At 43.4% G+C, this 15,166-nt stretch overlaps 1 protein-coding gene across 1 annotated transcript in view; it reads left to right on the top strand.

Moving 5' to 3' along the window:
- The window catches only part of IPPK (inositol-pentakisphosphate 2-kinase), an 837,585-nt gene extending 826,214 nt beyond the window's left edge, over positions 1-11,371 (top strand). Inside the window, exon 13 of the mRNA XM_089657901.1 lies at positions 9,406-11,371. Coding sequence (XP_089514027.1) covers positions 9,406-9,631 — 226 coding nt within the window. The 3' untranslated portion in view covers positions 9,632-11,371. The remainder of the gene's footprint in view (positions 1-9,405) is intronic.
- The last annotated feature ends 3,795 nt before the right edge of the window (positions 11,372-15,166 follow it).

Here is a 15,166-nt window from a genome sequence, read left to right as displayed (position 1 = left end):
TCTCAATCTCTTCATTGAGGCCCCTAGGTGCAAGGGTATCTAAAGTAAAAATCCAATAGGTCTCCTGTTGGCATAATAATTTGAAACGTTCAACTGGGGGGAGATGGTCTGGTATAGCCTCAATGACCCATACTTGTAGATGGAGAGAGGATTTAGAATGAAACTCTGAAAAATGGCGGGGAACACTATATTTAGTAATGCCATCATCAACTGACCTCCGGTGCTCTCCAAATCTTTTTCGCAGTGTTCTAATGGTACGTCCCACATATAAAAGGCCGCACGGGCAGGACAAACAATAAATTACATATGTGGAAGAGCAATTATAAAAGGCTTGGAGGGGATAGACTTTTCCATTAATTGTAAAATTTTGTTGGCCATGCTTCACATGGGCACACGTGAGGCAGAGCGGTTTGTTGCAGCGGAACATCCCAATAAGTGGGATTAGTACCGGTCTATTGTGAATAGGAGGGGATTTCAGGGGGGGAATTTTACTAGGTGCAATTTTATTCTTAATGTTAATTGCTCTTCTATATACAAATGTGGGGGTAGGAGGCATAATCATTTTAAGGTGTGGATCTTGATGTAAGATAGGCCAGTGTTTCTTCAGGATGGATTCCATTTTGTGATGTTTAGAATGAAACTGTGTAATGAAACGGATATTGTTGTTGTTCGATGATTGCGGCTTAGGTGGGGGGATCGTGTCTGATAAGTAGCTGAGATATGCTTGTTCCACATTTATATACATGACCCTGCGCACAGGGGCCACCTTGTAGCAGTATATGTACTGCGGGTGGTCCCCTAGTGGTTATTATACAAACAAGAGTGAGTCCAGAGAAGGGCAACAAAGCTAATAAGGTGGCTAGAGGACTTTATACGGTAAAGTGGTTGTAAAGGCTGATGGTTTTTTACCTTCATGCATTGAAGGTAAAAAACCTTCTGTGTTGCTTCCCCCACAGCCCCCTCTCATATTTATCTGAGACTTCTCTTGATTCAGCGCTGTGCATAGGAGCCTTTGCTCGAGTCTATACCTACTAGCCAGGCACAAACCTTACTCTCCACCAGTTGCCCCACCCAACCTTGCCCAGGTCCGCCTCCAACCCCACACCGGCCCCCAAGCCCGCCCCCAGCCATGCCCCCAACTACGCCCCCTCAAAGCTTATGAAATTACATTTTTCTTTAGAATAAAGAGTCCAAAATATAAAAACATGCAATTATAACATAGCTTTATTATGTCAATGTAAACGTAACAGCAATATCTTAATAGCAATAGGGTGCAATCAAAATATCAAGTTTTACAGCTTTAACCGCTTGCCGCCCTGCCACTGTGTATATACGTGTGCAGGGCGGCAGTGGAGCGCAAAACCACGTTTAAAAACGGGTTCCGCGCTCCCGACACTTTCGCCGGCAGGGGGCGCGCGCGCGCGCTCCCGCCGACCCGCGGGTGACACTATTTGATCCAGGAGGGATCAATCATTAGATTTCAGCCAGTGATTTCTGGCTGAAATCACATGATCGGTCCCTGTCCTATCCTGTCCTGTGTTGACATACACAGGGCAGGATATGATGTCATTCTCTGCCTGGACACATTCCGTTCCAGACAGAGAAGAAGACATCCAAAAAGTGAGTACACAAGCACTACACTACAGTTAGAACACTCTAGGACACATTTAACCCCCTGATCGCCCCCCCCCTCCAGTTAACCCTTCACTGCCCTGTCACCAGTGTTACTGATCAGTGAAGCGATTTTTACTGATCACTGTATCAGTGTCGCTGGCGACTTCCGATAGAGTTAGCGCCCCTCCCAGATAGCGCCAGATTGCCCGCCAGTACACCAGTAATCCCGTTTAACCCCTTGATCACCCCCCCCCCCTCCAGTTAACCCCTTCACTGCCCTGTCACCAGTGTCACTGATCAGTGAACCAATTTTTACTGATCACTGTATCAGTGTCGCTGGCGACTTCCGATAGAGTTAGCGCCCCTCCCAGATAGCGCCAGTTTGCCCGCCAGTACACCAGTAATCCCGTTTAACCCCTTGATCGCCCCCCCCTCCAGTTAACCCCTTCACTGCCCTGTCACCCAGTGTCACTGATCAGTGAACCAATTTTTACTGATCACTGTATCAGTGTCGCTGGCGACTTCCGATAGAGTTAGCGCCCCTCCCAGATAGCGCCAGATTGCCCGCCAGTACACCAGTAATCCCGTTTAACCCCTTGATCACCCCCCCCCCCCCTCCAGTTAACCCCTTCACTGCCCTGTCACCAGTGTCACTGATCAGTGAACCAATTTTTACTGATCACTGTATCAGTGTCGCTGGCGACTTCCGATAGAGTTAGCGCCCCTCCCAGATAGCGCCAGTTTGCCCGCCAGTACACCAGTAATCCCGTTTAACCCCTTGATCGCCCCCCCCCCTCCAGTTAACCCCTTCACTGCCCTGTCACCCAGTGTCACTGATCAGTGAACCAATTTTTACAGATCACTGTATCAGTGTCACTGGCGACTTCCGATAGAGTTAGCGCCCCTGCCAGATAGCGCCAGATTGCCCGCCAGTACACCAGTAATCCCGTTTAACCCCTTGATCGCCCCCCCCCCTCCAGTTAAACCCTTCACTGCCTGTCACCCAGTGTCACTGATCAGTGAACCAATTTTTACTGATCACTGTATCAGTGTCGCTGGCGACTTCCGATAGAGTTAGCGCCCCTCCCAGATAGCGCCAGTTTGCCCGCCAGTACACCAGTAATCCCGTTTAACCCCTTGATCGCCCCCCCCCCTCCAGTTAACCCCTTCACTGCCCTGTCACCCAGTGTCACTGATCAGTGAACCAATTTTTACTGATCACTGTATCAGTGTCGCTGGCGACTTCCGATAGAGTTAGCGCCCCTCCCAGATAGCGCCAGATTGCCCGCCAGTACACCAGTAATCCCGTTTAACCCCTTGATCACCCCCCCCCTCCAGTTAACCCCTTCACTGCCCTGTCACCAGTGTCACTGATCAGTGAACCAATTTTTACTGATCACTGTATCAGTGTCGCTGGCGACTTCCGATAGAGTTAGCGCCCCTCCCAGATAGCGCCAGTTTGCGCGCCAGTACACCAGTAATCCCGTTTAATCCCTTGATCGCCCCCCCCCAGTTAACCCCTGCACTGCCCTGTCACCAGTGTCACTGATCAGTGAACCAATTTTTACTGATCACTGTATCAGTGTCGCTGGCGACTTCCGATAGAGTTAGCGCCCCTCCCAGATAGCGCCAGCTTGCCCGCCAGTACACCAGTAATCCCGTTTAACCCCTTGATCGCCCCCCCCAGTTAACCCCTTCACTGCCCTGTCACCAGTGTCACTGATCAGTGAACCAATTTTTACTGATCACTGTATCAGTGTCGCTGGAGACTTCCGATAGTGTTAGCGCCCCTCCCAGATAGGGCCAGTTTGCCCGCCAGTACACCAGTAATCCCGTTTAACCCCTTGATCACCCCCCCCCCAGTTAACCCCTTCACTGCCCTGTCACCAGTGTCACTGATCAGTGAACCAATTTTTACTGATCACTGTATCAGTGTCGCTGGCGACTTCCGATAGTGTTAGTGCCCCTCCCAGATAGCGCCAGATTGCCCGCTAGTACACCAGTAATCCCATTTAACCCCTTAATCTCCCCCCCCCCCAAGTTAACCCATTCACTGCCCTGTCACCAGTGTCACTGATCAGTGAACCGATTTTTACTGATCACTGTATCGGTGTCGCTGGCGACTTCCGATAGAGTTAGCGCCCCTCCCAGATAGCGCCAGATTGCCCGCCAGTACACCAGTAATCCCGTTTAACCCCTTGATCACCCCCCCTCCAGTTAACCCCTTCACTGCCCTGTCACCAGTGTCACTGATCAGTGAACCAATTTTTACTGATCACTGTATCAGTGTCGCTGGCGACTTCCGATAGTGTTAGCGCCCCTCCCAGATAGCGCCAGTTTGCCCGCTAGTGCACCAGAAATCCCATTTAACCCCTTGATCGCCCCCCCCCCAGTTAACCCCTTCACTGCCCTGTCACCAGTGTCATTGATTACAGTGAACAGATTTTTACTGATCACTGTATTAGTGTCACTGGTGACTTCCGATAGTGTTAGCGCCCCTCCTAGATAGCGCCCGTTTGCCCGCTAATGCACGAGATTTTTTTACCAAAAACATGTAGCAGAATACATTTTGGCTTAAATTTATGACTAACTTTGAGTTTACGATATATTTTTTATAGCTGAAAGTAGAAAATATTGTTTTTTTTCAAAATTTTTGTGGTTTTTTTGTTTATAGCGCAAAAAATAAAAAGCGCACAGGTGATCAAATACCACCAAAAGAAAGCTCTATTTGTGTGAAAAAAAGGACGTAATTTTCGTTTGGGTGCAGCATTGCATGACCGCGCAATTATCATTTGAGTTAGTGCAGCGCTGTATAGCAAAAAAAGGCATAAATTACAGTATCTATACCATAGTTTGTAGACGCTATAACTTTCACACAAAGCAATCAATATACACTTATTGGGATTTTTTTTACCAAAAACATGTAGCAGAATACATTTTGGCTTAAATTTATGACTAACTTTGAGTTTACGATATATTTTTTATAGCTGAAAGTAGAAAATATTGTTTTTTTTCAAAATTTTTGTGGTTTTTTTGTTTATAGTGCAAAAAATAAAAAGCGCACAGGTGATCAAATACCACCAAAAGAAAGCTCTATTTGTGTGAAAAAAAGGACGTAATTTTCGTTTGGGTGCAGCATTGCATGACCGCGCAATTATCATTTGAGTTAGTGCAGCGCTGTATAGCAAAAAAAGGCATAAATTACAGTATCTATACCATAGTTTGTAGACGCTATAACTTTCACACAAAGCAATCAATATACACTTATTGGGATTTTTTTTTACCAAAAACATGTAGCAGAATACATTTTGGCTTAAATTTATGACTAACTTTGAGTTTACGATATATTTTTTATAGCTGAAAGTAGAAAATATTGTTTTTTTTCAAAATTTTCGTGGTTTTTTTGTTTATAGCGCAAAAAATAAAAAAGCGCACAGGTGATCAAATACCACCAAAAGAAAGCTCTATTTGTGTGAAAAAAAGGACGTAAATTTTGTTTGGGTATAGCATTGCATGACCGCGCAATTATCATTTGAATTAGTGCAGCGCCAAACAGCAAAAAAAGGCCTGGTCATTAAGGGGGGTAAATCCTCTGGGGCTCAAGTGGTTAAACCTGTAGTGAACATTTTGTATTTTTTTTGTTTATCTCCTGCATCTTTAAAAAGAGACTTTAGTAACTAAAGTCTCTTTTAAAAGATGTAAGTTTAGTTTACAGAAGTATAGCATAAGAAAAAGTGCTTATTTTGATGCCAAAAAACATGGAATAATAGTTACTGTAAACATGTTGTATTTTTTTTATCTCCAGCAGAGACCTTAGAGAAGTGTGGCATTAAGAAAAAAGAAAAAAGTGCCTCTTTTGATGGCCAAAAAGCATTGCATAAAATAAACAACAATAGTAAACATTTTTCATTTTTTATCTCCAGCATCTTATTAAAAGACAGCTTAGAGAAGTAGTGCAAAAAAAAAGTGCTTATTTGGATGCCAAAAAACATGGCATAACAATAGTAAACATTTTAACAAAGATGTGCTAATAGAGCAGTCATTGTTTGTGTTGTATAGCAGGACCAAGACTTGTGTAATACCCTTTTTCTGATGCAAAATACCACTTCAGTGTCTGTGTGTGAATTGCATTCTGTTCAAGTAAGAAAAAAAACACCCAGAAAATCATTTTTTTGGATGCCAAAAAGCAGTAGGAAGCCAGTTTCACATCAAGATTTGCTATGGTTTTCATTGTACAGCAGGACCAAGAACCCATGAAGAGCCTCTGTAATTAGGATGCAAATTATCCATAAAGGCAGCCAATCCTTTGAAATAACCTTCGGCAGTAGCATTTTCTAGCACCAATGTACCCAAAAAAATATTCTTTGACGTCTCCTTCTAAAACATAACGGACATAAATGTTTGCATGTTCAGTGTAGGTTCGATCTGTAGATCCGTCAATCATGATGCCAACAAAAGGTGACTTTTTAATGTTTGCCACAAAACTTTCTCTGATTATTCTTGCAATGAAATGAATGAATTGTTTGCATTGAACATTACTTCCATATTTCTGCATTACTGGCTCATCTAGTTTGGCACTCAATGTTACTAAATCAGGGAAATCTAGAAATGGCTTTTCACATTTAGCTACATAATAAGCAATGTTAAACGTGTGTGTCATGTGCTGAAACATTGCTGCGTCCATTTTTCTGATACACATAGCTAAAGGTCTTTCTTCAGGGTTGTCTCTAGCCTTTGCCTTATCAATATTCTCTTTGTGTTTATTACATTTGTCATGCCATACAAAAGTTTCCCTTTTAAATGGAGCTTTTACGCCATTTGCCCATTTTTCATCTGAAATTTGGGGGAACCGACTGCAAACTTTACATATAGCTGTATCATTTTCCTTGGAGTAAGCAAGCCATGAAAACTGATACAGCCAATGTGTACTAAAACAGCATTTTTTTGCGGTCTTTCCAGCATCACCATGATTTGTCTTTTTAGTTATTACGGCAGTGGAAGTTTGTGGCAAACTACAACTAGCAACTGAATTAGCTATTGATTCATTTTCTTTTTCTATAGGGTTTGACTGGGACTCCACAATAGTAGGGTGATCTTTTTCTGTAAAAAAAAAATCTTAATTTGCTCTGTTTCGTGTTGCAGTGTAAACAAGGAGACCAAAAAAAATAAGGAGAAACTCACAGGCATGAGATATGGGTTGAATACTGGAAATTAGGACCACTTTTTTGTATTGCATCTGGGCTGCCACAGATGACTCAGGCTGAGGAAGATCCTCCATGACATGTGATCATGCTAGTTGCACTGTCAAGGCCGGTCTTGGCTGCCTATAGGCCTTTCTGCTGGCTGAGCCTATTAAACGCTGGTTGGCTGGCTGGCTTGATTGATGGCTGGTCTGATTGATGGCCTGATTAAAGTCTCGTCTGCTGGCTGGTCTGATTGATTACCTGCTTAAAAGGCTGGTCTGCTTGAAGGCAGATTAACGGCAGGTCATCTGAGCGGCAGGTCATCTGAGCGGCAGTTCAGCTGAACGACAGTTTAGATTAAACAAAGCAGTTCAGCTCAACGGCAGTTCAGGTTAAACAAGGCAGTTCAGCTCAACGGCAGTACAGATTACACCAGGCAGTTTAGATTACACCAGGCAGTTTAGATTACACAAGGCAGATTAGATTACACAAGGCAGTTTAGATTACACAAGGCAGTTTAGATTACACAAGGCAGTTTAGATTACACAAGGCAGTTTAGATTACACAAGGCAGTTTAGATTACACAAGGCAGTTCAGATTAAACAAGGCAGTTCAGATTAAACAAGGCAGTTCGGCTCAACAGCAATTCAGATTACACAAGGCAGTTCAGCTCAACGGCAATTCAGATTACACAAGGCAGGTCAGCTCAACGGCAGGTCAGATTAAACAAGGCAGTTCAGCTCAACAACAGGTCAGCTCAGCGGCAGTTCAGCTCAACAGCAGTTCAGCTCAATGGCAGGTCAGATTAAACAAGGCAGTTCAGCTCAATGGCAGGTAAGATTAAACAAGGCAGTTCACCTCAACGGCAGTTCACCTCAACGGCACTTGTTCAGCCCAACGCCACTTCAGATTAAAGGCTGGCCTGATTGAAGGGTCCTCTGGTGGCTCGGCGTGTCTGCTGGCTGGGCTGCCTTTCAGGAGCAGGGTGGAGCACACCTGCTTGCTTGGGGGGGGTCTGTCCATACATTACAATTGTAAGGGACCAATGGCGACCCTAGGAAAATAAACAGGGTGCATATAAGATACCACAGTCAAAACTGGGAGGGAACTGAAAATGTTCACCACTACCATATGAGGATGTGTTCCTATGCATAGTCAGCTCCCAAGTTTATTTTTATTTTAAATTAAATTTGTAGCTGATTTTGCATAGGTGTGCTGTGCTTCTTTTTCTTTTCTTTTTTACTTTTTTAAATATTTAGGCTCCAGAGAGCAGCACTAAAATGGTGTGGTTGTTTTTTTCCAACGTTGTTTTTTTTTTTTTTTTACTCTTTTCAAAATCATTTTGCCACCAGAGTGCAGCACAAAAAATGTCATTTACCTTAAGCTGGCGGGTGTAGTGATGTGCACCATTGGCGGGTCTCTCCTTCACATGTCCCCCACGCCGGTGTAGAGCGTCTCCTCGTGTCCCTCAAGGTGGTTTAGAGCGGGCCTCTCCTCATGTCCCTCAAGATGGTTTAGAGCGGGCCTCTCCTCGTGTCCCTCAAGGCGGTTTAGAGCGGGCCTCTCCTCGTGTCCCCCAAGGCGGTGTAGAGCGGGCCTCTCCTCGTTTCCCCCAAGGCGGTGTAGAGCGGGCCTCTCCTCGTTTCCCCCAAGGCGGTGTAGAGCGGGCCTCTCCTCGTGTCCCTCAAGGCGGTTTAGAGTGGGCCTCTCCTCGTGTCCCTCAAGGCAGTTTAGAGCGGGCCTCTCCTCGTGTCCCCCAAGGTGGTGTAGAGCGGGCCTCTCCTCGTTTCCCCCAAGGTGGTGTAGAGCGGGCCTCTCCTCGTATCCCCCAAGGCGGTGTAGAGGGGGCTTCTCCTCGTGTCCCCCAAGGCGGTGTAGAGCGGGCTTCTCCTCGTGTCCCCCAAGGCGGTGTAGAGCGGGCCTCGTGTCCCCCAAGGCGGTGTAGAGCGGGCCTCGTGTCCCCCAAGGCGGTGGAGAGCGGGCCTCGTGTCCCCCAAGGCGGTGGAGAGCGGGCCTCGTGTCCCCCAAGGCGGTGGAGAGCGGGCCTCGTGTCCCCCAAGGCAGTGGAGAGCGGGCCTCGTGTCCCCCAAGGCGGTGGAGAGCGGGCTTCGTGTCCCCCAAGGCAGTGGAGAGCGGGTCTCTCCTCGTGTCCCCCAAGGCGGTGGATAGCGGGCCTCTCCTCGTGTCCCCCAAGGCGGTGGATAGCGGGCCTCTCCTCGTGTCCCCCGCAGTGGGGGAGAGCGGGTCTCTCCTGCACCTGTCCCCCACGGTGGGGGAGAGCGGACCTCTCCTGCACCTGTCCCCTCAGCGGCGCTGCCAGTGTAATGGCTGTGCCGAAAAAGAAGCCGGAAGTTGGAAACCGGAACTCTGCTTCACAATGAGGCTTGGAGTGCAGTTGGAGCCGCTCCATCTGTGCTCGCCACACAAGGATTTCCCCTGTATGGACTAATGTCTTTATTCATGCTTACTATATAACTAGATTGAATTTAATAATAGCTCTTTTAAGTTATGAATAATAAAGAAAAAGAAAAGTTACCATTGATGTGTTACAGATTTTATGTCAACAAATTACTATCCTAAGTGCTTGACAATGTAATTCTTGTTTTAGATTTGAGTCAAGACCTGTGGTAAAGGCCTCAAGAACAAGTTTCCTGTATTCAGTTTCCATCCTGGACTTGGACCTGAAGCCTTATGAGAACATACCATACCAATACAACCGAGACTGTAAAATTGTGAGCCACTACCTGAAAAATAGCCAGACTCAAGATGAGCCAACCACTTCACTCATTTTTCTGGAAAGCGAGGACTGCACTCTGCTTCTGCATAAAGTATAGTTCATAAATAGCCTTAGCCTCTGAACTGTGATGGTATGCTACGAAGATTTTCAGTCTTGTTTTGTTAAGTCTTTAGAAGCAACACATAATATTCCAGATGTAACTTTTAAAACTATGATTAGTTTCACATAAAGGTTGAAGATCTGTTTTTTTTAATATACAAAGACTAACTGTAAGATATTATTTGTATTTGAATGCGGTAAAATAACAAACCTATGTATATGAAGGACCGACTGTCATTATTTAGACATAACTTGGCCATTTGCATTCATTCTGCTGCTTTTTCTGATGTCTAAGGAGGTCCAGAAAATCATCTCACTGAGCCTTATGCAAAGGCCTGAGCTGTATCAGGGTAAGGACTTGTAAAATGTGGTAATAAATTATACATATCTTTTCACAGGTTATGGGTTTTGTACTTTGTGCAATGCAAAAAGTTTGAATTTGTATTTTAGGGCCAATTATGCCATTATGTAAGATTTTCCCATTTCACAGAATTATGAAGGTCTGCATTGTAAACTTCCAGTCGTGGGAAAAATGTCAGTGATGTTTAATAGCTTTGTGATCTATGTTTATGTTCAATTATACATGTCAAAAGGAAGTTTGGTGTTTTTCTAATCTCTGTTCTTTATGAAAATTATTTTGATTTGTTTAGACCTTGTAGTCCATTTATAATTTTTGTAGTTCTTGTTCTGTAATGAGCAGACATAGTTATACTTAAAAAGGAACTTTAACCCATTGTATCTGCACTCTAGTTACTGCAGGAATAAAGAATGCTAAACCTTCATGTGTGGACTAACAGAGCATAGTTCCACTTACCACTGGAAAAAACACTATGTTGGCATTGCTTTTAGGATTGCTAAACAGTGATCACTACACCACCCTATAGGTAGATTGCCACCTTTGCACGCAAGAACCCCATGCTTTTGAATAAAGTCGAATGCATTGACAACATGGCTGGAATTCTGCCTAACTTTCTGTGGTATTTCTGTCATAGATTTGAGTAAAACTGAAACTATATTAAATAATTTTATTTCAACTATCCAACCACCACCAATATCTTGGTGCAATTGATAAAGTCAGGTTCATATAATCAATTTTTTAGAAGTGAGAAAGAAAACTGCTGACAGCATAGTTCAGATTCTTGTTCATTTGCAGTATTCATTAATTTCTTCCTTTCCCCACATACAAAAATACAAACGGGAAAAAAGACTACAATACTCCCTACCTTGGTCTGTATTCATTGTTTAATTAAATCAATACACATTATGTGACTACCATAGATCCTAACTGTAAAACAACATTAAAGGGAGGAGAGGTTTGATCCTAATATTAACCTAGATTGTAAGCTCCAAGGAGCAGAGCCCTCCTATCCCTCTTGTATTGAACTGTATTGTTGGTTTATTGTCACCCGTTATATTGTAAAGCACTGAGCAAACTGTTGGCAATATATAAATCCTGTATAATAGTAATAATAATTTAAAGTCCGGACACTTTTACTCCCTTCCTGTCCAGGCCAATTTTCAGCTTTCAGTGCTATCACACTTTGAATGACAATTGCACGGTCATGCAACACTGTACCCATATGAATTTGTTTGGAGACCGATAAAGCTTTATTTTTGTGGTGTTTATTCACCACTGGGATTTTTATTTTCTTTGCTATGTAAATGAAAAAGTCCAAACATTTTGAAAAAAGGTGTTTTTCTTATAAAATTTTGAAAATAAATAATATTTCATCATAAATCTTGGCCAAAATTCATTCCGCTATCTTTTTAGTAAAATGACCCAAATTAGTTTATAACCACAAATTATAATTTTGAAACTTTTTTTTTACATTTTTATTTTATATTGTTTTTTGGGGTTTTTTTTTTTACATACTGTCACCCTAGCAGTACAGTGTCACAATGGTGACACTGTACTACTTGTGGGGGGTGATTATTTTTTTTTTTACACTGATTGCTTTTACACCCATAAAGGCTGTAAAAGCAATCATTTCTCCTTCTCTCTAGCTGCATTATTGCAGCCATTGAGTACAACTGCGATTGGTCACAGGTTGCCACATGGTACAAGGCTGTTGTGAATAGCCTTGTACCATGTGACCTCTGATCATTCACAGATTTCACACGTAGTAAGCAATGATATCAGAAGTGACATCTTGCTTACTACTCTGCATTTGATCATTGATTGGCCAATCAGTGATTACATGATCGGGACCTCGCACAGAGGGCACTGGATCGCGGTGCTGTGCACTCCCAGGGAGCACGCACAAGCAGGGGGCGGGGAGGCCGTTTATAAACAGCCACCCAACCCTGCACTGCCACCGTCTGGCCGTTTATATACAACGGCCAGACGGGGGTGGTTAAAAAAAAAAATCTGTATTTTTCTGATATTTAAGAATGTTTTCTCATAACCATTTAAGAATGCTCAATCATGCACCATTGATATTAGTGTCTAGAGATATAACAAAACAAATTATATGCATTTGATAAGTACCATCTATGTTTCATTTTATGGTTGCATAAATGAAAAAAAAGGGAGGAGAGAAAAACGCCACAAAGTGTAGCATTTATTAGACTATATTTATGAAATGAAAAGCAATAAATATGCACTTACATTTGAAAGCTATTAAAAGGTGTATCAATAAGTCTCCAGCAGATGGTGACCTTCCAGGTGGTCAATGGTGAGCAAGCCCCTCCAGGTGGATGTGATGTTTGTGCTTGAAACCTGGAAGTTCACCAGGAAGAGCCAGCAGCAGCCTGTGTGTATATCACATGGATGAGAGCCATTGTGGACCGCAGGGAAGTGTTGCAGGCCCACAAGATGGCCATGATGAATTCATATGTGATTAAATGGCCACGGTTATGCATTTCAGGGCGTGGACCCCTTTTTCAAACCTGCCCATCCATGAAAGTTGTTTATATAAGTAGAGCACAGGCCAGCATCAGTTACTACAGGAAAATGGCTGCTATGATCCTCATCAACAAAATATATCACAGGAATAAGAAAATCGCTACTGTGCAATTTCATGCTGTACAAACATGTAATTAATTAGCAAAGTACAGAACTACAGGAAAATGGCCACTGTACAATTACAGTCTATACTGCATATAACTTTTCAAGTAAAAGCAAGGGGTAATATTTCATGCAAATACAAAAGAAAAAGCACAATGCATGATGGGTATTTCAAATAACTAGAGTAGATCTTTATGATCTTTTTCTATGAAATAATAGACACCAAGAATAGGGGTTTCGTGACAACATACGTATGGGTACGTTGAATGTGTTAATGCCCTTTACAAATCATTCTTTAGTTACTGTAATGTTATAGTTGCACTCTATAAACATAAGCAAAATGGTATATTTGTCTATGATAGTAGTTCTGCAGCACCTCAAGTGATTTTTTTAACTTCATGCAAAGTCCACAAAACCTGCATATGCACTATACAGGTGAAACTCGAAAAATTAGAATATCGTGCAAAAGTTCATTTATTTCAGTAATGCAACTTAAAAAGGTGAAACGAATATATGAGATAGACTCATTACATGCAAAGCAAGATAGTTCGAGCTGTGATTTGTCATGATTGTGATGATTATGGCTTACAGCTCATGAAAACCCCAAATCCACAATCTCAGAAAATTAGAATATTACATGCAATCAATAAAACAAGGATTGTACATAGAATAATATCAGACCTCTGAAAAGTATAAGCTTGCATATGTGCTCAGTACTTGGTTTGGGCCCCTTTTGCAGCAATTACTGCCTCAATGCGGCGTGGCATGGAAGCTATCAGCCTGTGGCACTGCTGAGGTGTTATGGAAGACCAGGATGCTTCAATAGCAGCCTTCAGCTCTTCTGCATTGTTCAGTCTCATGTCACTCATCTTTCTCTTGGCAATGCCCCATAGATTCTCTATGGGGTTCAGGTCAGGTGAGCTTGTTGGCCAATCAAGCACAGTAATCCCACGGTCATTGAACCAGGTTTTGGTGCTTTTGGCAGTGTGGGCAGGTGCCAATTCCTGCTGGAAAATGAAGTCAGCATCCCCATAAAGCTCGTCTGCGGAAGGAAGCATGAAGTGCTCCAAAATCTCCTGGTAGACGGCTGCGTTGACCCTGGACTTAATGAAGCACAGTGGACCAACACCAGCAGATGACATGACTCCCCAAATCAACACAGGACTGTGGAAACTTCACACTGGACTTCAAGCATCTTGCAGTGTGTTCCTCTCCATTCTTCCTCCATACTCTGGGTCCTTGGTTTCCAAATGAAATGCAAAAGTTGCTCTCCTCAGAAAAGAGGACTTTGGACCACTGAGCAACAGACCAGGTCTGTTTTTCTTTAGCCCAGGTAAGACGCTTCTGACATTGTTGTTCAGGGGTGTCTTGACAAGAGGAATACGACATTTGAAGCCCATGTCCAGGATCCGTCTGTGTGTGGTGGCTCTTGATGCACTGACTCCAGCCTCAGTCCACTCCTTGTGAAAGTCCAACACTTTTGAATGGCCTTTTCCTGGCAATCCTCTCCAGGCTGCGGTCATCCCTGCTGCTTGTGCACCTTTTTCTTCCACACTTTTCCCTTCCAGATAACTTTCTATTAATGTGCTTTGATACAGCACTTTGGGAACATCCAACTTCTTTTGCAATTACCTTTTGAGGCTTTCCCTCCTTATGGAGGGTGTCAATGATGGTTTTCTGCACAACTGTCAGGTCTGCAGTCTTTCCCATGAGTGTGATTCTTACTGAACCAGACTGAGAGACCATTTAAAGGCTCAGGAACCCTTTGCAGGTGTTATGGCTTAATTAGCTGATTAGAGTGGGACACTTTGAGCCTAGAATATTGCACATTTTCACAATATTCTAATTTTCTGAGATTGTGGATTTGGGGTTTTCATGAGCTGTAAGCCATAATCACCACAATTATTACAAATCACGGCTTGAACTATCTTGCTTTGCAAGTAATGAGTCTGTCTCATATATTATTTCACCTTTTAAGTTGCATTACTGAAATAAATGAACTTTTGCATGATATTCTAATTTTTTGAGTTTCACCTGTATACACGTTTCAAACCATTCACAGGCCTTTCTCAAGTAAGGCATGCATGAAACTGACATTCACAATCTTAAATGTTAAATTATACCCGATAACATGTAATACCTGTACACACATCTTTCTACTAATTAACCACTTGCCCTCCTGAGGATTTACCCCCCTTAATGACCAGGCCTCTTTTTGCTACTCGGCGCTGCACTAATTTAACTGATAATTGCGCAGTCATGCAATGCTGTACCCAAACAAAATTTACGTCCTTTGTTCACACAAATAGAGCTTTCTTTCGGTGGTATTTGATCACCTGTTGTCAGGGCAAGGCTGTGAAATGGACAGGTAGGTCTAGTGGCAGGGTAACGCACTGACTGTCGACAACCACCACCAACAGACCGAAGTCCCTCAGGGCGCGGAGTCTAAGTCCCAGGCTGCCCTTCACCAGGGCCCCTGATGGTGGGGCCAGGAACCAGGTCGCGACCCCCGAAACACCCCGGTTG

The sequence above is a fragment of the Staurois parvus genome, unplaced genomic scaffold (genome assembly GCF_062004578.1).
Source record: "Staurois parvus isolate SC_StPar_1 unplaced genomic scaffold, SC_StPar_1.0 ptg001039l, whole genome shotgun sequence".
Taxonomy (NCBI): domain Eukaryota; kingdom Metazoa; phylum Chordata; class Amphibia; order Anura; family Ranidae; genus Staurois; species Staurois parvus.
The sequence above is the reverse complement of the archived record's forward strand: the minus strand, read 5'-3'. Positions and strand labels throughout refer to the sequence as shown.